Source organism: Mytilus californianus, unplaced genomic scaffold (assembly GCF_021869535.1).
Source record: "Mytilus californianus isolate M0D057914Y unplaced genomic scaffold, xbMytCali1.0.p SCAF_3, whole genome shotgun sequence".
Taxonomy (NCBI): Eukaryota; Metazoa; Mollusca; class Bivalvia; order Mytilida; family Mytilidae; genus Mytilus; species Mytilus californianus.
This window is the reverse complement of record NW_026262679.1, coordinates 67,685,948-67,709,697: the sequence shown is the minus strand read 5'-3', so window position 1 is coordinate 67,709,697 and position 23,750 is coordinate 67,685,948. Positions and strand designations below refer to the sequence as shown.

General features: G+C 32.1%; 1 protein-coding gene across 5 annotated transcripts in view; it reads right to left on the bottom strand.

Moving 5' to 3' along the window:
• LOC127733128 (uncharacterized) overlaps positions 1-18,153 on the bottom strand; it is a 39,543-nt gene extending 21,390 nt beyond the window's left edge. For 4 of the 5 annotated variants that reach the window (XM_052242439.1, XM_052242440.1, XM_052242441.1 and 1 more), the window contains exons 1-12: positions 17,968-18,153; positions 13,130-13,279; positions 9,004-9,107; positions 7,347-7,451; positions 5,720-6,165; positions 5,083-5,389; positions 4,412-4,620; positions 3,521-3,724; positions 2,908-3,183; positions 2,204-2,408; positions 1,744-1,838; positions 920-1,090 (exon numbers count right to left, since the gene is read on the bottom strand). In XM_052242439.1, coding sequence (XP_052098399.1) covers positions 950-1,090; positions 1,744-1,838; positions 2,204-2,408; positions 2,908-3,183; positions 3,521-3,724; positions 4,412-4,620; positions 5,083-5,389; positions 5,720-5,941 — 1,659 coding nt within the window. In that variant the 5' untranslated portion in view covers positions 5,942-6,165; positions 7,347-7,451; positions 9,004-9,107; positions 13,130-13,279; positions 17,968-18,153 and the 3' untranslated portion in view covers positions 920-949. The remainder of the gene's footprint in view (positions 1-919; positions 1,091-1,743; positions 1,839-2,203; positions 2,409-2,907; positions 3,184-3,520; positions 3,725-4,411; positions 4,621-5,082; positions 5,390-5,719; positions 6,166-7,346; positions 7,452-9,003; positions 9,108-13,129; positions 13,280-17,967) is intronic. The other variant, XM_052242444.1, reaches the window with a different exon arrangement.
• Between the last annotated feature and the right edge of the window lie 5,597 nt (positions 18,154-23,750).

Below are 23,750 nucleotides of genomic sequence, written 5' to 3'. Positions count from 1 at the left end.
AAACCCTGTAACTCGGAAACGTAAAATCTAGAATACATAAAAATCGAAAGGGAGCTCATGTCAATAGATATAAACAATTCACCACAATTTCTTGCACGTTGGTGAAAGCATTCTTGAGTTACTGTCCGAAAACTGGAAAATCCCCCTTTTTTTAATGAATAAAACCCCATAACTCGGAAACGTAAAATCCAAAAATTTATAAAAAACAAAAGGGAGCTCACATCAATAGATATAAACAATTAAACAATTCACCAAAGTTTTATGCAAATTGGTTAAAGTGTTTTTGAGTTAATGTCCGACATGTTGACGACGGACGGACAGACATACAACGGTATACCATAATACGTTTCGTAAACGGGCGTATAAAAAATAGATCAAATTGTTGCAAGGGCTTTATCAGAACCATGCTTACACTGATAAGTTTCATAACCTAATGTTGTTTTGGTATTGAAGAAATTGACACACAGGAGCAGTATACTGATTTTGATTTAATTTTTGATTGTTGGTATTTCAACGCCACTTTAAGCACCACTTTAGGGCTATTTTGGGGCGACCAGGTTTTATTGATGGACAAAGCAGGGGTGCCCTGAAAATACCACTGACATTTGATAGGAAAACTGACGATCCTATTCAATAGATTGGTGTCTAATGCATTCCTGTATGATCGGGGTATGAACTCACAACCTTAGTGATGACTGGCTAGTGATTACAGTAGCAACCTAGACCAATTGGCCACCGAGGTCCAAGCAGTAAACTGATGAAGTTTCATCACTCTATTGTGTTTAAGCATGAAAAATTACAATTAACTAAATGTACACCTTAACCATGTTAACAATGGTAAACAAGCAGATAATATCCTTTGGGACACAAAACTCCACTTGTTAGTTTCATAGTTCTGATTCATAATTCTGGTTAATACCTTCTCCTATTCCATATGCCTTCAAAACTGTTATTCCATTGACATCAAAGGAAAAATTATGCAATTGTGTAATTCCAGTAATTGGTTTAATCTTTGACTTCTCTTCTCCAAATTAGTTACAATGTCAACGACTCTAACCCTAAATGATCCTTTCTGTTTAACCTCTATAGCCTGTAAAAAGCAGAAATGAAAAATAGAATTGCTATGCTTATAACTGTTCATAACTTCTTGGGTTTGCCTAATGAATACCAATTCTCTTATCACATAACTATGCATAACGTCTTGGCTAAAATTAATGCATACCAAATCTCAAATGATACTTTGTGTCCTTAGTAAATTGTTTGTCGTTCATTATGTTGTTCTGATGAGGTATGTCCTTTTTAATTGATTTTTACTGTAGCTAGTGTACACACTTTTGATGAGCTGTGTTATATACGAGCTGTAACAGGTTAAGGAATGAACTCACACTAGCAAGCAATGTTAAACCTTGCTACATACTATTTGTGCCTGTTCCAAGTCAGATTCATTGTTATTTTGCTATTTTTGTGTTGTGCATTAATTAGGTTGTAAGTTTTCTTAAGGTGTTTATAAAATGTTTTTATACTAGCTTCAGCCCTGTTAAAGCATGCAATACAGTAATGGCTTTTGCTCTCTTTTGAAGGTCATAGTGACTTTAGTTGCTTATATATCTCTGGTGGAGAGTTGTCTCATTGACAATACAATCACAACACATTATATTTCTTTGTAATTGATATACTTCTTACTCTTTAGCTTTGCATATAAATTGTCATATACTAAATTTAAACTCTTTTATTCAGACTTACCTTTTTCATCTCCTCTGCAGATGTGCCATCATGACCCTCATTAATGTATCTTCTAACATATGCCTTGATATGTGAAGCCCTGCGGTCACATGGACCTGCAAAAATGTGTAAACTGTCACTACATAGAATGCAATGGTTGCAATATCAATATTTATATACATTAATTGTGTATGTGAGAAACTACAAAAAAAGAGTTTTTCTGCATACTAGCCAATTTATACAAATGCAATGATCTGAATATCAGAAACAGAGGGCAACCTTTAAAATTGCTTTAAAATAATTGCCATTATACATGTATACCATTTGGACAATACAAAATTCATTTGCAGGTTACAAAAATTAAATTTTGATTATTCTTTTCCCATCTGAGGACAACAAAAAACACAAAAATCCTTCAATCAAAAGCTGACTTGAAAGATTTTTCTTTTGAATAACTGAGTTGCAAACTATGACATTTTACCTTTGCCATCCTGTGCTTCACTGAAGTTGTACGTTTTCAACTTATCCCCCAGTTCAGCTCTAAGGGCTACCATCATCATTGTGTTCTTGTAGCATCCTGCATTATCTGAGAAGAAGTTCACCTCCTGTATGTTTGGTACTTGTTTTGTCAGATCATGGACTACATCACACACCACAGAAGCAGTAACAGAACCATCTTGAGATATCTAAAATAGATCATGACAATGTTATATTACTTGTAACAAGCCATTTGAATCAAACTTAATCTGTGTTGTACAGGGGTTCAAATTTGGTATTTTAAATAAGTTAAAAGAATGCAACTTTGATACAGAAATAAAGAAAAGGGAAATCAGGGTTTATAATTGATTGCAGCAAAAATGATTTATTGTAAATTCAGAAAGTAATTGCCTGCTTTTATTATGAATTATTGTGATAAATCAACACAGTCACATTTTTGTAATAATTTCTGAATTTACAGAAATTAAAATAGATTACAAAATTTATTTGAAAGTTTTGATATTGAAATTAAATATCAATTAGCCTAATTTATATGCAATGAATATTTTTCCAATTACCAAAAAATTTCTGAAAGTTAATAAAATATCTGAAGGAATTAATTTTCAAAAGCTAAAAACTTGAAATAATAGATAATTATCTCCCTTAATAGTTTTGTTCTTTACAAACCTAGCAATATCTTTTTATTACCTGGGATGAAAAAATGTGTACATGTGTTATTGTCTTTAGTTCTTCCCCTTGTTTGTACAAAGTTACTGAAATGTGCCAGTTGATTCCACGTTTGGCGAACCAGTCACACTGTCCTTCTCTAAACTTGCATGGTAGAAATTTCATTGCCCAGTCACATGTGATAAGTGCTTGATTTTCATTCAAATTCTTTAATAGATCTAGCCTTGCACCTTCTTGATTCCTAGCTCTCATAGCATGACTTTTCCAATCTTTTATAGCTTCTACAGCATTTTCAACCTGAAAATTTAATTATGGTATAAAGAAAAGTAGTTAATTCTTAATTTACACACAGTCTTCCTTTTTTAATACAATTCAACAACCTAAGCCCTTACATACATGTATACTATTAATGTCAGGGCAATTCCACTGATCACATATTTTTTTCATGTCTATCAAGGGAGGTAACTGAATTTTATGATGGCTATTTGGAGAAAAAGGAATTTTTAAATTATTTTTGGTACTAAAATGTATTTGTTTTGGCCAAAGTATTGAATAATTTGCTAAGTCAAATTAAAATTCCTTAGTATACTTCTCCATTTAGTCAATGAAGTTGAAATTAATTGATAAAAATCACCTGGAATACAATGGAATCTTTATTGTCCCATGTACCATCCTGTGTTAGAGTACTTATTTCAGCTAACAAATCTGCCAAGTCAATACACTGTACACAACTGTGTTTATGTTGGGTGTAACATTTTTGGGAGAAGCACTTTTCACTATCATTTAGAGCAAACATTTGGCAATGATCTGGAACAGCATTCTCTTTTTGAATATGTACCTTTTGATTAAATAAAATCTAAACCATTAGAAAGATTTGTCACAAACTGAAGAAAGAAAAAGGATAAACAGAAACATCATAAATCTGTTGTCCCATGCACAACATACAAATAGATCATCATTTGAAAACTGATGAGCATTTAACATAAATGAAATAAATGCATATTAGGAATTGAGATGACATTATCCTGAATACATGTACTTGTTTGAAAAATAAAAATTTGTCTCATAAAGCAACAATAACTATATAAAAATACACAACTTTACATGACATTTATAAATCTTGTGATGTTTAATTTAGTATCTATAGCATTGATACATCAAAAAAAATAAAGAGATCACATGTAAATTACTAAGTAACATATGGGTTAAATTATAAAACACATAGATCATCAATAGCGAAAACAGGAGTCTCTATTGCTCAACTGAACAATGCTTTGGGTAAAAGTCCTAGTTATTTTCAATCCTACCAGTTGAAGTGAACTTGGAAATTTTTTATTTTTCAAAGAAGTAATTCCATCCAACATTGGTTCAAATGTGCCTTATGGTATCAATATATAGACAGTGAGGGGTGACAATTACAGCTAGCTCACACTGTAGTTCACTTAAGCTAAAATGTCACAGACAATTTGTTTAATTATAACGTTTCCAATAACATAATTTAGACATTCAATGTGTTTTAAAATACCTTAAAATCTGACTTTATGTATCGCTTCCCATTCAGCAATTTTGACTTCAACTCTTTCTTCTTTTCACTTGATGCACTAAGCTTTCCTATGATTATTTCAAGATCTTGAAATGCCTTTCCACCCTCTGCAACGTAATAATCAAGTCCTTCAACACATTTTCTAACGGAAGCAGCACAGTCATTAAGTATCTTATACATTGTACTTCTTCCTACAATTACAAATTAGTCATGTACACTTTTAATTGATATACACATATAAATTTCAATTTGATAACACACCAATTTTTTTAATGTTATTATGAATAAAATCATATATTAATGACTGCGACATCATTATTTTCTGTGAAAAATCTATATTATGTGTGCAATGTCTTTTTCAAATCAGCACACATTAGCTGTCAAGGTTTCCCCATTTTTCTTGTAGCCACCAATACTAGAGTACTATAGATACATGCATATGCAATTTACTTTTCTATGACTGTCAATTTCTTTTCAGCCCTTTATTTTTAATTTTTTAACAGCTGTATCTGTGTTAAATACTTATCAAGGGTACCAGGCTTATAATTTTTCCTACGCCAGATGTGAGTTTTATCTATACAAGACTCATCAGTGACACTCAAATCAAAATAAATTGTATGTTTAAAAGTGTTTATTTATCTTGATAATCTTACCTAAATGACCAACATTTTCTGAATCACAGAACTGGATGTACTGGTTAACAAGGGATGACGGTGCAAGGCTTGATATCAAATTTGGAACATTGACTATTTCTCCAGATGTTAGCTTCATAGTCTTCATACCAAAAGGCAGATCTTTTACAACATCTGAGCTGATGATGAAATCTATGAAGTGTTCCAACTCTGCTATGTCTATCTTGTTTCTTGTTAGTTTTTCTCTGGACACTGGGAGGCCACAACCTACTTTATCACTGTGCTGTTTGGCAGCATAAAATCTGTACTTTGTCAGATCCGGTATCATCTAAAAAAAATAAAAATTAAATAGATATAAAAGCAACAAAAATTTTATCAATAAAAAAATATCTGAAAAATTTGGTGATAACTGTATTGTATCTTAAGCTTGGCCTTCGTAAAATGTAGATTTTACTGTTGCAAATTGAGTTTGCCTAGCAAGGTGTAGAGGAGCTAGGTAAACAGATATTTGCGACAGTAAAATTAAGTTTTACGAAGGCCAAGCTTAAAATACAATGCAGTTATCTCCATTCTAATGCCACATATTAAAATAAATTACATGTAATAAATATTTTGGCTTTAAATGACATAAATTACTTGCAAAAAAGATGCAACATACCTCTCTGACCTCATCAAAGCTGTAATTTCTGGATAAGACTGATATAATTTGTCTTCTTAATGTCCATGTTTCTGCAGAATTATATGTGTCCTTTAGTATTAGTGCTGTTTCATCAAGCGTAGAGGACTTTTCAGGTTTATGTGCCGAAAATACAGACTTAAACATCAAATCTTTCAAAGTGTCTCCCTCTCCAGGGCAGATGGTTTCACATATTAAGGACATACACTGCAGTGTTTTTGACACGCATCTCTGCTTTGTTTTATGTGTAGATTCTAATAATGGAATCAATTTTCCTTCACATGTGATACATCTGATGTTGCCAGGAAGGAATTCAGCCTCTGTAATTTGTCCATCATACAAACTGATGCCTCTGAATATTGACTGTCACCTGTCTCAAAGCACATACTTTCACTCTCTGTTTGACTATTACCATCTGTTGTTGTTTCCTAAGAAAAATATGCTTTACGTTATATATTCTGGATTGGTTGTCTAATCATACATAAATTACAACTCAACAGATAACTCACCTTGAAACACTTTTGCAAATGCCATATAACAAGAAAAATATGTCCACAGTACACTGATGCCCAATTGCAATTTCATTTTTTATTTTCATGATAAGGGAGCCAAAACATTTGGGTCAAAACCCTTATTTGGCATACATTTAAGGAAGAACACATCATTAGGAACATACTGTCTTTACCTAAAACTGAATCTGGTTGGACAGACAGACAGAAGGACAAACAAACAAACAGACAGATGAACAAACGAATGAACGGACAGACTGATGCACAGACCAAAAAACATAATGTCGGCCTCTACTATCATATGCAGGACATAACAATCAGTGTAGATTGATAATGTTCATAATAATTAAAGACACATGAAATATATTCACAAAATCGAAATTCTATTAATTTAATGACTGCCATTGCTAGTGGTCTAAAAATTACATTTCATTTTTTTTTAATATTCTAGCTTTAAAAGTTTATATACTCAGACTTCTTTTAAACTGAGTTTTACTGTGCATATTGCTATGTGTTTCTTTATTCTACATTGGCTAGAGGTATAGGGGGAGGGTTGAGATCTCACAAAACATGTTTAACCCCGCTGCATTTTTTGCGCCTGTCCCAAGTCAGGAGCCTCTGGCCTTTGTTAGTCTTGTATGTTTTTTAATTTTAGTTCATTTATATGTTTTGGGGTTTAGTGTGACATCCATTTTCACTGAACTAGTACACAATTTTATTTAGGGGCCAGCTGAGGACCACCTCCGGGTGTGGGATTTTCTCGCTGTGTTGAAGACCCATTGGTGGCCTTCGGCTGTTGTCTGCTCTTTGGTCGGGTTGTTGTCTCTTTGACATATTCCCCATTTCCATTCTCAATTTTATGCAAGAGAAAACTTCTGGAAACTTATAATATGAATAGACTGACAATCATAAAATCTTAAATAAGTATTGTTTATATATATGTCTGTTTATTTTTCTTCTTCTCTGTAATGGTTATGTAGTCTCATTGATATGACTTCATCTTATTGTGTTAATCCAATACACCTCCATTCAATATTTTAAAATTTATTTGTTAATGTTAAAGATTAGATAATCTGTAATAATGTTAAAATGAAAAGTACCTTTTGGTGATCATTCAAAAGTTTTTTACATGAATCTGAACTATAACATTTGTCTTCTCTTTTCTCTCCATTAATGTTTAAAGCTAAATTGTTGTCATAGTCAATCTGAAACGATAAAATTACATATAACAGTGATAATGAAATGAGAGCTTCATTAACATAATTGAACTAAAAACTCTACCATATTTGTACTCAAAATTTTATTCACATATTTGTTTTGCTATTGGTATTGTTCATGAAAAACTTGACTTGGCTGCATGTGACAAGGAACCTTTTTGCCTTGGGTTTCTAGAAGGTCTGTGCTATATTCATTTTTTCAGTTTTCATTATTATTTATGTTAAATGCTATTGATTTCTACATTAAGGTAGCTCGGGTGTCTTCCTCCATCTTGGATTTTGAAGAAGCAGATAACAATTGGTCTAGATCTTTAATGAAATGTGCAAATTTTGAGAGTAGTATGTAATTCATGTGTAAGACTTTTAATGTAAATATAGAAAATTATGTGTTTTATCATATTTACGGGCTATATAATTTCTTAAAAAAACACCATATTTGTGTTTGATTCATTTTTTTTTCAACTTTGCCAAATAAGGGGAGATAACTCAGATAGTAGGAAGATAACTCAGATAAAGTAGTTTTATAATAGAAAGTGTTGTGAATTTACCTATTTTAATATGTAGCAAGAAAACAAGTTCGGTGACCCCATTTTTTCGTTTTCTTATCTGAAAGCATGTTATAAGAGCTATCTTCTCACATTTTATCTTAAAATTCTATGGTGTAGTTTTCTTTTTATCACACAAAATTGGATTTTCCATGCATAATCTATACAAAATCTGACAATTATGCACAACCTGTAGCATGAAAAAAAGTCCGGTGACCCATACTTTTATTATATTTTTGAAAAAAGCATGATAAAAACTTCATTTTGACAAATTATTAAAATATTCTATGGATTTTAATTAAGACGCCCCAGCCACCTTAACTAGTTTAATGGTATAGAGTAAAATCAGCCAAACATAAAACATTTATATATAATATATATATATATATATAATAATTATATATATTTAAATCTGTCTATTGTTCTTGTATGTAATATTTTGCTCTGTGTTGAAAGCCTTATAGTATAACCTTTACTAAATATAATGTTCTTATCAGACATTTGGTTTGAAATGTTGAGTTTTCTCATTTGCAATCCTATCACAATTCTATTTATTTTTTTTTCAAGATTTTTTGTACTGTTACTGTAATACTTTTGAAGCAAAGATACTTTAAGCAATATATATATATTAATAAGAAGATGTGGTATGATTGCCTTTTTGAATATCTACATCAATTCATTCACTAATTCTTTCAAGTTCCAGATGAATTCAAATATCAGGATTATTAAGTAAATAAATATCAAAGGCGAAACTGATACAACCAAATACTGAGTTTTTGTCATTATGTCTGGTATAAAAAATTGATAACATTATTCAGTATTTTTAAAGCTCATCCATATTTTTTACTATATGTTTTGGTCTAATAATAATACTTAATCAGAAGGGTTTCTAATTGAATTAATGTTGTCTTAATAGCATAAAATGCAATTAAATATCAAATTAAAAATTATTTATCAATATATATAATATACTATAATAATAATATACAAAATACCTCTAACAATGGCTCTACAGGGATTTGCTCATTTGGCACTGAAACTTCAACATGTTCATCTGGTTTGCCTGATGATAAGTGTTTTCTGCAGTTTGAACAGATAGCTGTTTGTAAAAAAAAAAAAACACGTTACACTCAATAATTTAAGAAATATATATAATATATTCTGATACATTTTATTGAAAGTTAATAAATATAAGCAATAAAACTCAGCAGTGTTGAAAGTTGACTTGATAAATTGTTGCTTCTTATTGTATTAAAGTTCAAAATATTATATGCACATACATAAAATTGCTATAAAAAAATCAAAAAGTAAAAGCACTATTTAAAGTAGGTTAATGATTTAAAATTATTTAATAAGGGAATTTGTTTCCTTAATGGTGATTTACCAAAAAATATCTGGACTTTACACATTTTTTATCAAAATATTTCATAAAATATAGGGGGGGGATTAGCCCAAAAGTAACAGTATGTCAGGAGGCACAACAAATAAATATAAATTAGGCTTTTTGTGTTTCAGTAAATAGTTGAGTGCATTTATACTAACTCTATAAAGAATTATTCATTCTATAATACAGAGGACAGATTAATTGCTTGATGGCTTTGCCAAATGTTATTGTAAAGTTAGCAATTATATTGTCAATCACAGTGAAACTCACCAACTGACTGATATGTGATGCAGATAATGATATTTTTCATTAGAATTGCACATAATACTTCTATATGGATGTTTAACTATAATATACTTTTTATCTGAAACTATTTTAAGGTAAATTATATTTGCATGCTAGAATATTTTATTCTAGCAAAATTTTCTATAAAAATAATTTTTTTTTATCAAATGCAATGGTTTGAAGTGTGCTTAATATCTTTTATGTCACTTAAAAGTCAGAATATTTTTATAAATATAATATTCTCAAATATTATCAGTGAAACGCAAGAAGAGCTTATTCCTCACAAAGAAATCAAGCCAAGGAAACATCAAAAACCATGCTGGTGGGATAGTAATGTAACATCTGCTAAAAAACACCTTAATCACTGCCAGAAACAGTTTAGAATGAGAAATATCCCACAGAATAAACAGAGACTTATAATTGCTGAAGACAACCTTAATAAAGCAAAAGAAGAAGCACAAGATAACTGGAGTAACAAGCTGGTAAACGAACTAAACAATTCCAAAAATTCAAAAGACTTCTGGAACACATATAAAAAAATAACCAGAAAAACAGAGGATAACTCTGTATTACCGCTGATAGCTGCAAATAAGGATCCAATATTCGATAATCAGGGCAAAGTAGAAATCCTGCAAAACGTTTTTTTCGGAGGCAGTCATCTAAATGCAGACTCTTTTGATAACGACTTCTTTGAAGAAATCAACAAAGAGTATACTAACATAAGTAACCAGTACAAAGAAGAAACAAGATCACAACAGGAGAGGGATGGGCCTGACAGAGAAATCAGCAAAGAAGAAGTAGAGGCGGCAGTATATCGCTTACGGACTGGGACAGCTCCAGGGCCAGACCAACAATTTGCTGAATTCTTTAAAAATGCAGGTGAAAATTTCATAGAGGCTTTGGTAGTTATGTTGAACATCATATGGAAAAAAGGCGAAATCCCAACAGAATGGAAAAACGTAGATGTAAAATTCCTGAGAAAGCCTGGAAAAACAAGCTACTACTCCACCGCTTCATACAGGCCAATTAGTCTTACATGCATTATATGCAAACTTATGGAAAGAGTAATATTAGAACGAATAGTTGCATATTTAGAGGGACACAGACTGATTGACTTGAACCAAGAAGGATTCAGAAAAAATCATTCAACAACTAATGCCCTTCTTAGACTAGTTCAAACAATAATAGATGCTCTGAATAGTAATGAATCGGTTCTGGCTTGGCTAGTAGATCTGGAAAAGGCATATGACTCAATATGGCGTGAGGGATTGATGGTTAAACAACATAAGTTTGGAATAAAAGGAAAAATCTGGATTTGGATAAACAGCTTCCTCACAAATAGGACAGCCAGATGCATACTGAATAATTTCTCTGGGAGTCAATTTGAAACAAAAATTGGCTTACCACAAGGGTCAGTTCTGTCACCTACCCTTTTCAACATCTTTATAGCAGACATTATGGATAACACCGCAGGACAAAATTGCAAATTTGCTGATGACGGCACATTGTGGCACAAAGGACACGATGTTAAAGAACTAAAAGAAAAAACATCAAAGGACGTTAATACAGTCTTAGAATGGACTAAACAATGGAGGATAAATGTCAATATGGGCAAATGCGAAGTATGTCTTTTCTCTAAAGAAGATCTAGATATAACACAAAAAACTCTGACTGTCAACTCCTTCAACTTCAAATACAGTCCTACACCCAAACTACTTGGTGTAACATTAGATGAAAAAGTCAAATTTGATATACACACGGATACAGTACAGAAAAGGGCAAACAATGCATTAAATGTTATACGAGAAATAAAAGGCATAGGAAAAATCTCAAGAACAAAACTTCTGCAGATACATAACAGCATGGTGAGATCTATCATTGAATATGCATGCCCAGTTTGGCAGATAACATCAATGGAAAGTGTGAAAAAACTGGAAGCAATACAAAGAAAAGGATTATCAGTCTGCCTCGGATTACCAGGAACAGCAAGTAGAGAAGCAATGGAAGTAGAGGCAAAGATGCAACCAATCGACCTCCGAATGGAAGAAATCTCAGTCTGAGAAATAGCAAAAATCCAATCCAAAAATATAGCCGAAAAAAATATAGAACCCGAGTTTACCTACAAGGCAGGAGTAGACTTTATGCTGATGAGAGCGCCAAGCTACTGGAGCCAATTAGGAAGCTCGAAAAACAGAACTGCAGAACAAACTGCCCAAAGTAAACAAGTAGTACAAGAACTGATAGGAGAAAGCTCAGAGTCAACAGCTATCGCATTTACAGATGGCTCCTGTCAGGTAAATCCAGGACCATGTGGAGCAGGAGCAGTTATTTATACTAGTAACTGACAAAAATGATGCTTAATTGAAAGATTTCAATGGTTATTGTAAATAAAATAATGTTTACCCCACCAATTTTTTTTTTTAATTGATTGTCTTTGGTTGCTTATTCTAAAATATCTATACTACAGTTAATGATGTTTGGTGCAATTAATATATTTTTCCTGTGAAAATTCCTAAGTTTTTTAAGAAAAACATCGAAGGGTCCTATACAATGAGCTCTCATACTACCAATCGGACCTCCAAGGTAAATGAAGACAAATAAATATTTTCATATGACCATTTCAATATTATTTATTTAGTGCATATTCATTTAATTGAACAATGTCTTTGCAATTTGTATCTTTTATCAAGAAACTGATTTTTTAGTCTAAATTACATTATTAGAAATATGACATGCTGTTTCCATAGCAACCATAGCAACTCTTTTAGATCTGAACACATTTTTGAATTACTATTGCCAGATGAAGTGTCCCTACAAAATTTTTTAAAAATCTGTGAACATTCATGTCTTCATGAGTTTGATCCTTAGGGAGAACTGGTGTTTAAAAATTGTAACAAAAAAGCATGTATCATAACATTTCTTTTTATTTCAAAAATAAAAATGCTCATTGGACGGATTCACTACTCCATGTACTCAGGGCCTGTAAATTACTTCCTGGCTCCTTGCCCTAATTGGCTTACAATAGTAAAAAAGGGAAGTTTTGATTTTTTTTAACTTGTTTGAATTTGCAACTTTTTTATATGCATGTCCCAAGTCAGGAACATTGTCTGAAGTTTTTGCATGTCATTTCTTTTATGTTTTGCCTACTTTGGAGAATTGGGTGATTTGTGTTAAATTTATATACTTGTATTTTGATGAAGATTGTATGTTGTCCTCAAGATGTATTTGTTTACATTTGTTATTGGGTTTCTGTCTCATTTACCTAGGGTACTTTATTTTATTCAATGACACATTCTATAAAAACCAAATTTATGTCTGTATTAGGATCAAAATGACATGTACATCAGATTTTTTGTGAAAAGAGCCACAGACACCCAAGTTATTGGTACTAGCTCACATGAACATTTGATCCAGGTGAGCTGGTAATTTGAACAACAAAAAAATAAGCAAACCTGATCCAATTCCAAGCAGAACATGATATTTCTTGAGGAAAATAGACTGCTCCTTTGTGATAGTTCCTTTCAAGTTGCTCTTACTTTTTGTAAATTTCCCATCGTATCAAACACAGCTTACTAGGTCTCCAACCAACACCAAGAGCAAACCTTTAAAAAATCGAAAGGCAATAATTATAAAAACTTGTGATAGAAGAAATGAAATACATGTACAAATCACAATAAAAAACAGCCATAATCTTTCTTTGCAAAAGCCACAAAAAATCCAATCCTGTAATTACTTAGGTACAGATTCTTGACTTATTTTATAAAAAAATAAATGTGGATAGTGTCCAAATGTGGACACAAATGATGCCCCCGCTTGCATATCATATAGTTATAAAGGGACATAACTGAAGAACGGTAAAAGTGACGCTACCCAAATTTGAACTTGATCTGAGTTTTGTGGTAATAAGCATTGTGTGTAAGTCTCATAACATTTGGTTGAGGCTAACTTAAGAAGAGAACAGAAACTAAAAATTCAGCAATTTTTCTATTTGTAAACACACATAACTCTAGAACAGTTGTGTATAAGTTTTATAACATTTGGTTGAGACAAAATTAAAACTTCAGCAATTTTTATGTTTATAAAGGGACATAACTCAAAAATGGTAAAAGTGTCGCCACCTAATTTCGTACTTAAACTGTATTATGTAGTAATAAGCATTGTGTATAAGTTTCATAACATTTGGTTGAGGCAAACTAAAGTTAGAAAACGGAAACAAAAAATTTGTACTTGATCTTAGTTTTGTGGAAATGAATATTGTATATAGGTTTCATAATGTTTGGCTGGGGCAAACTTAAGTTACAGAATGGAAACCCAAAATTTTGCAATCTTTCGATTTATAAAGGGGTATAACTCAATAATGGTAAAAGTGACACTACCCAAATTCAACTTGATCTGTGTTTTATCAGTGGAAGTCAAAATTAAACATTGCATTGTATAAAGCATTGATTGTAGTTGATTCAACTATAATCATGGACAAAAGAAGGTAACTCCAATTTTAAAAATAACTTGATATTCAGAAGAAAATAAAAATTTTGCGATTTTTTCGTTTATAAAGGGACATAACTCTAGAACAGTTAAAGTGACGTGACCAAAATTCAAACTTGATCTCTGTTTTTTGGTGATAAGCATTTTGTATAAGTTTCATAACATTTGGTTGAGATAAACTTAAGTTAGAGAACGGAAACTAAAAATTTTGCAATTTTTCCTTTTATAAAGGGGCATAACTCTAGATCCGTTTAAGTGACGCCACCAAAATTCACACTTGATCTGTGTTTTGTGATAATAAGCATTGTGTATAAGTTTCATAACATTTGGTTGAGGCAAACTTAAGTTAGAGAACGGAAACTAAAAATTTTGCAATTTTTCCATTTATAAAGGGGCATAACTCTAGAACGGTTAAAGTGACGCCACCATAATTCAAACTTGATCTGTGTTTTGTGGTAATAAGCATTGTGTATAAGTTTCATAACATTTGGTTGAGGCAAACTCAAGTTAGAGAACGGAAACCAATTTCGGGACGTACGTACAGACTGACAAGGGTAAAACTTAATGCCCCCACCGCAACGGCGGGGGCATAAAAAGTGTTTTGGGAATCCCTAGCCAAATACCCTTCGTTTTAGATCTGTTAAGTTTTAATCCTGAAAGTGAACCACATGTTTCAATCATGTTAAGAGCTTTTGAAATATCTAGTTTTGATTTAAGAAAAAGTGTAGTGTCATCTGCTAGTTGACTTATCTTTATATAGAATGAAATAATAACAATAACATTTTCTTGTTGTTGCACAATTATCTCCCCTTAACCTAACACATTCTGTGTAAAAATATTTTTCTATAGTATAATGGCCCGAGAACACAGTTATTTTCCCTTTTTGTCTATCAAAACATAATGGCAGTTAAAAAAAATTCCACCTGCTCTATTCTATTAAGATTTGGTGTGCATTAAGTTTGACTTTTATCCCAAAACATATCAAAAATTCAGAAAAGTCTACCAGCTCATTCTCTCCTGGTAACCCCAAACATAAGGACACTGGTAAGAATGAAGCCAGAGAGCTTCCGAGAAGAGGAAATTACACCTTTATTTACCTGACCAAATCACTCATTTCTACAGAAAATTTCAAAAAGATTTTTTTCAGACAGTATATTTGAAGTCTTATCTTTCACCTAAATACAAACAAATAATGAAAAATTCCCCAAAAAAGAGGGGAAAAAAAACACTGAAATTAAAAGGAACTACATTAGTGGACAAAGAAAATTGAAGGTAGACAACTGTGTCCTCGGACCTAATAATCATAAATGGGTTTATATGTCTATGGTATAATACAATATGAGTTTGATCTATTCATATAATTTCTTTTCCCAAAAGCAATGATAGAGTTTCATTAATCAATGTCTGATATATGTGTACCTCAACTTGATCATTAGAATAAAGTACAAGGAATCTACTTCAAAGCTGTTATAAAAAAAGAGTTATCCCCCTTCTGTAGTCAAGTATTCCTTTTAAAAAAAAGTTATTTGCTTATCAAATTGAAGGCAGTAAATATAAATGAAATAGATGTATTTGAGCTAAGCATTTTACCTGATTCCTTAATATATGTTTTATATATTAACAAATTATGGAACAGCTATTAAAAGGTGTTAGTTGTCTTATTACTACTGATTAACAATGATAACAAACATAGAAAAATGACATCAGTCAGACTCACCCTGTCGGCATTTAAGATTATTGTAGAGCAACAAAATATTTTCCACTGAACTTAAAGAAAAATTTAGCAAGCAATATTCTATTATAATGCACTAGTGCAAATATAGCTTCAAATTATACATGTAATAAGTGACAAATTATATTCTACACTTATTTTCAAGCTTTACTATACGATAAAAGAGTTGTAAGCTTATGCAATATAAAAATGTAATCTGGACAATATTCACAAATATTCCTGTAAATCCTTATTTCTATTTATATTGCAACAGTTTAATTTGTGCAGTCAAATTGCATAGGGCATATTAATGTTTAAACACTGACTGTATAAGGCCTTGTTTGTGACATTGATAATGTTTTATTTTTTTAATTTTGATCTATAAGGATTTTGCAGAATATTTACATCTTTCACATCTTATTCAATATTGTTGTTGTTTTCTTTAAAACAGTTTATAGTTGCAGTATAAAGAAAAAAACAGACATTGTCTAAAACAGATATTATGTGTTTACCTATTATATTGTTACTTCTAGTTAATTGCTATTATTTCTAGAATCAATGAGACTCTCAGATTTATGTTAGAAAAAAATCCATTACATGTAGTGTTAAATTAGTTTCAATCCAGTTACCAGTGGCTACAAAACAATTGATTTGTCAACTTTCTTGGTCTTAAAAAAAAAAAATTCTTTAACTTAATTGTCGTTAGTATTATTTATAAATGAATTATCTCCCCTTGTGAATTTTTTTTCAACATACTATCATAATTCATATGTAACTTAGTTATGTTAAGCAACCAACAATCAATCAATGTAAGGCCAACAAAAATTAATTAGATTTTCATCCAGATTTTGGAAAAATGGGGCGGGTGGTAGGATTTTATTTTTTAATTTTATTTCCTCCTAAACCCTTTTGCAACGTGTTGTTCATATACTAGGGTAATAATAAGCTTATATATCATGTATATATGAGGAATTCTACATTATTATCAAATTCATAAATCAATATTTCTGATTGGCAACCACTGATCTACATGTAATGGCTGCTTTAGAAGCCTATTTTTAATAAAAAGCAAAAAACGTGGAGAAATGTTCTCTTTTAGACTACCTACATCAAATTCATTTTTCTTTTAAGCTATGATTTGTAGTGCTCATAAAATAAAGCATATGCATTGGTATGCAATACAAATATTACAAGTACAGAGTGAAATGAAAACTAAAACTGTGTTGAAAATACTAGGGTTGATGCTTTGAAGATTCTTATACAAGGTGCAAATATAATTACAATCTAAAACATGAACTGAACCAAAAAAGTTGTTTAATGACTCTATTAAGGGGCTGGGGACAGAGGGAGTTTGCTGTTTGTCAACAAAAACGACAGCCTTGGGTTATGTATGTATGTATGTACGTAGATCCCTCCGTTTATGGAGCACCCCTCGAGAGCTGCGAGGGTACAGTGGAATCCGTGTACACTCCCTATCGGGATTAATGGAGATGTGTCACTAACGTATTTACAATGTTCAATATTTACAAGGACAATCCCCACCCCAACACCAGGGAGTGTTAGTACACCGGGCGGATCTGTTATTATGGTGGAGGATGCGGAAGTACATGGAGAGAACCACAGGGCTGCTCAACGGGAACAGACAAACCGAAGAGATATCAACAGATTGATCTCCAGGTCAAAGTCGGGAGCAACTTTGACCAACCGAGGCCCCCATAGTACCCATTCTAGTTTAAACACCGGTCTGGGTACCAGAGATGTGTGTGAGAGGGTGAAAATCACCCTTCTGATGTACTGATATTTTAAGCACCCCGAGTGAGAATCAAACTCGGGACCTTCAGCACTGTAGCCATCGGTCTTAACCACTAGACCACGAACTCACATGACTAAGACTCTTTGTACTCGAAATATACGGTCATAAATCGCACAAGTTCGTGCTTGTGTCAATTAACTTATTCCAGTCATGTTTTTGTACCAATGTGTTCCACGATTCTTGCGCTTTGGGTATTATTCACAGTCCAAATTCCCTGACACATAGTCATTGTATAAATAAAAAAATCAACGGTTTTTTAATCACTGAAATTTGTGACATACCGCGATTAGCGTTCTTGGGACACCGCCTATTACTCGTAACCCGAATATTTCATGCCCTTCTAGTAATCAATCTATATTCTCAGAAGATAATGTTGTCATCATTAAGCAGCAGAATATGTCGAATTAATCATTTTGGTTATACATGTATTATCATATTACTCGAAAACTGAAATTTGAAACAGGAAGTTTTTCAATGAAACGAAATTATCGCCGGTTACAGGTAACGGAAATGAACAAAATACGGAAATCGTAAATCTTTAAAAAATCAAAAAAATCGGGGCGGGACGATTTCAGAGGGGCGGGCGGGGATGAAAATCTATCAATTTATTTTAATTGGCCTAACTTTATTATCTCCCCTTTTTTATTTTTCAAGTGAAACCTTTTATGACATAATTTTTGAAAAATTCTATCAACAGCTTTAAAATTTAAAAAATTTGGTTGGACCTCATTTTCCAGGTTATTTGAATTATTCATATATGTGAAGTTATCTAACTTAAAATAGTTTACTGCGACTTTGACTATTTACCTTTACCTATTGTTCAATTGACAATACAACTGGGACATTTAAATTGACCAGTTGGTATTGTTAGAGTTGAGTCTACCTTGATGCTCACCTGTACTGTTTTTTTTTATTCACCTAACTCAACCTTGCAGCATGCTTTTTTCCTGAAGTTTTTCTTCACCTAGGGTTATTCTATTATAAAATTGATAGGGAAGAACATATTATTGGTTTTCATTGTTTTAAATCCCCAATATAAATGATTAATTTAATTTTGACCCAAAAATCTAAATCAGTAAGAGATTTTCTTAACTGCATGCTAACATGTATGAAAATGAAAACTGTTTTTACATAATATATGAATCTTTAAATTTTTAACCCTTATACATGGTATTGTCCTAAGTTGTCAGTGAAACAAGAAGTAGCTATTCAGGTGTTTTCAGTTTAAGTTTTCAGATGGATATGTTATGCATTACTACAAATATCCGTTCAAATTTTTCATTTGGAATATTATTCAAAGTGTTTGAAATCTTTTGGAATCAATGTGCATAATATATTGGGATTTATTTTATTTGAATTCACTTCTTAAGATGCCATATAATTTTGCTTCTTAAAATGTGACTTGTTTTTTTTAGAATGGATTGTCATGAATTTATCAAGGAGGAAATGATTCATTCAAAATGTGTTGTGTGGCTTATACATGAAAAAGGTGGAATTTAGTTAATCTAAAAGGTAAAAATATTCAAAACTGGAATGCAAGTAGAAGAAATAAGTTTATCCAACATGTTTCTGTGGCTTTTAAATGTGATTTTGAAAATAATCATTAAAAAATTCTGCACCTAATATGAAGATGATTCACCTGTTTAAATGTGATATATATATTAGAAAATGAAGTAAAATATGAATACAGTGAATCTAGTGATAAAGTGAAAAATAAAAGTAAAATATTCTGAAAAATTCATAATGTGAGAATAACAATTTTGAATGTGATATTGGAAATAATCATTATAAAATCCTGGATCTTATATTGTTTAATTGGGACATATTTCATGGAAAATGCAATAAAAACTGAATACTGTGGATCTAGTAAAATCAAGTGATATAGTGCAAAATCAAAAAAAAAAATATTCCAAAAAATGTGTAAAGTGAGGACACTATTTTGAATGTGATATTGGAAATTATCAAAAATCACAAATTTCTGGATCTAATATAAAGACTCAGCACATGTTTAATTGGGATATATATCGTGGGAAAGTAAACAGAATTATACTGTGGATATAGAAAAAAATCTAGCGATACAGTGAAAAATGTTAGAAAATATTCTAAAAAGTTAATAAAATTAGGAAAATATTTTAAAATGATTTCAAATAGTAAAACTGGAATACTGGATGGGATATCAAATATCAGTGTCAATAAATAAAAGTTTATTCATAACTATTATTTTTACCTTCACTATTTTTAAACACTTTGTACAAGGCTCATGTCAATAAGAATGGAACAAATGTCTAAATGAAGGAATGCACACATTTGTTCTGGTGTTTATTAATACTGGAAAACTATGGAAATTATGAAATAATTAAGATTTCCACAAGAGTAAAAAAAATATTTTGAGTTATCTCCCATTAGAAAAGGCAAAGAGATAAAGAGGTCTTTTCAACAAAATAAAGGAAATCCAAGCACTCATAGTATTTGGCTATTAAAACATTAAGAGGAAATGTAGTGCATTATATGACCACTGTGTATCATCACCACCGGATATAGGAAGCGGTGGAAAACAAATGTGAAGTCAGGTAAGGTCAAATTCTTCTTATTTTCATTATATTCTACGTTTTGCTGACAAGTAAAGTTTTTTTGATAGTGATTATATATAATGTAGCTACTATTTAGTGCTGATTATGATCCTTAATTGTCGGTCTCTCTCTTCAAATTGTCAGAATCAGATATGGTGGTTCTTTACATAATAGTCATGACAGTGCTACAACTGTACAATTACAAATATAGGATGTAACATATGGTCCGGGAACACAGTTATCGTCCATTGACTTTCGTTGTCCATGAATATAGTCCCTAGTGTGGACAATGTGCTACTTACAATTTTGTTTTATACCCTTTCCAAATTTATTTCTTCATGTTTTATGCCTCAAATAGCAAGTAAGGGGATGAAATTACACTGTAAAAAAATTTGGGTCATGAATTTTAAAGTAAAGTAGTGATTTGGTCCAGCTAAAAAAGGTTAAAAATTAGTATTTCGGAAGCTGTCAAAAGAATTCAAGACCACCCTTAACATAAAATTGTCCATATTTTGAGTTAAGAGCTGATGAAGTTTTCTATAATTTTGATATAATTTGTCCCAAAAGTAGTACACCACACTGTAAAAATATTATTGAGAAAGCACAGGTGGGATTTTTTAAATTTTCATTTATTGTCTAAAAGAAATGCACTACGAAATAACTGTGTTCGCCTAAGAGATGAAATCAGTAAATATAGAATCTGTACTTTGGCATCTTCCCTGAATGATTTTATGGTGCCAATTTGTCAAATAGCATGAAACTAAAGGATTTAAACTTTTATTTGATAGAAATTCTGCAAAAATGTCCCATTTTGGCATTATATGGTCAAAATAAGCATTTCAAAGCCTTTTCAATTTTTATGCATAAGTGGCATTCTGACTTTCTATCTGACAGGTTTTCGTGTGTCAATATTTGTGTTTCTAGGCTTTAATCATATGTGAACTCTGAATCTAGAGAAAAGTAGATTATCACAGACAAAATGTGTTGTGTGAATGGTCCTCGTCTAACGGCCTGTTTGAAGCAAGTAAAATGTGAGGAGCTTGGTACATAAAAGTTGAAGTCCATAATGAACATTACACTAAATTTGTATAAAAAGCACTTTACAATGTCTTTTGTACCTGTTTCATTTCACATACTATCTTTCTTTTCTTCTGTAGGATAGCAAGTGGTTCAAATATATGCCTGTTGAGACTAAAATTGTATGCAAGTTTTTCACTGAAAAGTGAAAAATCTTTGTATCAGACCATATAAATGTCTGCAAAAAAAGTTGAATGCAAGAGTCCTTTTGACTTCTTGTATCATGTCACCTGAGTATAGAAATGAGCAAAAAGAAACAAATTTTTATTTCCTATAGTATGAATTTTTAAATGTAAACATGTGCTACGGCCTAAATTGACCCTAAATTATTTTCAGTCTTACTTGGCCTAAGACCATTTTATACTCATATGATATGCTATTTGTAATTTGTCTTTCCATTAAAAGTATATTTAATACATATGGCAGGATTATTTATAACAAAAAAACTTCACAAATTTAAAATTGCTGGAAAATATTACATCTTCATGTAAGGCTCCTCTTCATTCTAAAACCTCTATTTTCAGGTACAGGCTCATATAAATTTGACTTTTGAATAATTGTAATAAATCTGATACATTAAATGAGTATTCTATTGCTTTTAATACATGAAATATTAAAAATAAGGGCATTTAAAAAGTTTTTTTTCGCAACATTTGAATTTTTAAAGTCCCAAATGTTGATAGTTGAAATTCTTAAATTTTAACGTCAAAATTTAACACGCAAAGTTGAATATAAAATTAATCATATTGTCTATCATATATATTCTATTGCCATGAAACTTAATCAACAGTCGTAAAATTCTTTAAGATTTGGTCATACCAAGTTTTATTAAGATTGGTTAAGTCTTTCTATCCTATTAGGTCCGGGATCACAGTTATCGCCCTTTGATTTTCGTTGTCCATGAATAAAGTCTCTAGTTTGGACAGTGTGCTACTTGCAATTTTTTTTATTCCCTTTCCAAATTTATTTCTTCATGTTTTATGGTGGTACTCTGAAAGAAAAACAAAAAGTATATATTAGTTTCATATTGACAACACCGATGGTGGGGGGCACTGCAAGTAAAAAAAAATACTCATCTTTTGGTGTTCTGGCATCTGTCCCTTGGCTTGGTCCGTGGCGTCCACATCCAGGTGGTACTCTGAAAGAAAAACAAAAAGTATAAGTTTCATATTGACAACACCGATGGTGGGGGGCACTGCAAGTAAAAAAAAATACTCAACTTTTGGTGTTCTGGCATCTGTCCCTTGGCTTGGTCCGTGGCGTCCACATCCGGGTGGTACTCTGAAAGAAAAACAAAAAGTATATATTAGTTTCATATTGACAACACCTATGGTGGGGGGCACTGCAAGTAAAAAAAAATACTCATCTTTTGGTGTTCCGGCATCTGTCCCTTGGCTTGGTCCGTGGCGTCCACTTCCGGGTGGTACTCTGAAAGAAAAACAAAAAGTATATATTAGTTTCATATTGACAACACCGATGGTGGGGGGCACTGCAAGTAAAAAAAAATACTCATCTTTTGGTGTTCTGGCATCTGTCCCTTGGCTTGGTCCGTGGCGTCCACATCCGGGTGGTACTCTGAAAGAAAAACAAAAAGTATATATTAGTTTCATATTGACAACACCGATGGTGGGGGGCACTGCAAGTAAAAAAAAATACTCATCTTTTGGTGTTCTGGCATCTGTCCCTTGGCTTGGTCCGTGGCGTCCACATCCGGGTGGTACTCTGAAAGAAAAACAAAAAGTATATATTAGTTTCATATTGACAACACCTATGGTGGGGGGCACTGCAAGTAAAAAAAAATACTCATCTTTTGGTGTTCTGGCATCTGTCCCTTGGCTTGGCCCTTGGCGTCCACATCCGTGTGGTACTCTGAAAGAAAAACAAAAAGTATATATTAGTTTCATATTGACAACACCGATGGTTGGGGGCACTGCAAGTAAAAAAAAATACTCATCTTTTGGTGTTCTGCCATCTGTCCCTTGGCTTGGTCCATGGCGTCCACATCCGGGTGGTACTCTGAAAGAAAAACAAAAATATATATTAATTTCATATTGACAACACCAATGGTGGGGGGCACTGCAAGAAAAAAAACATACTCATCTTTTGGTGTTCTGGCATCTGTCCCTTGGCTTGGTCCCTGGCGTCCACATTCGGGCGGTACTCTGAAAGAAAAACAAAAAGTATATATAAGTTTCATATTGACAATACCGATGGTGGTGGGCACTGCAAGTAAAAAAAAATACTCAACTTTTGGTGTTCTGGCATCTGTCCCTTGGCTTGGTCCGTGGCGTCCACATCTGGGTGGTACTCTGAAAGAAAAACAAAAAGTATATATTAGTTTCATATTGACAACACCTATGGTGGGGGGCACTGCAAGTAAAAAAAAATACTCATCTTTTGGTGTTCTGGCATCTGTC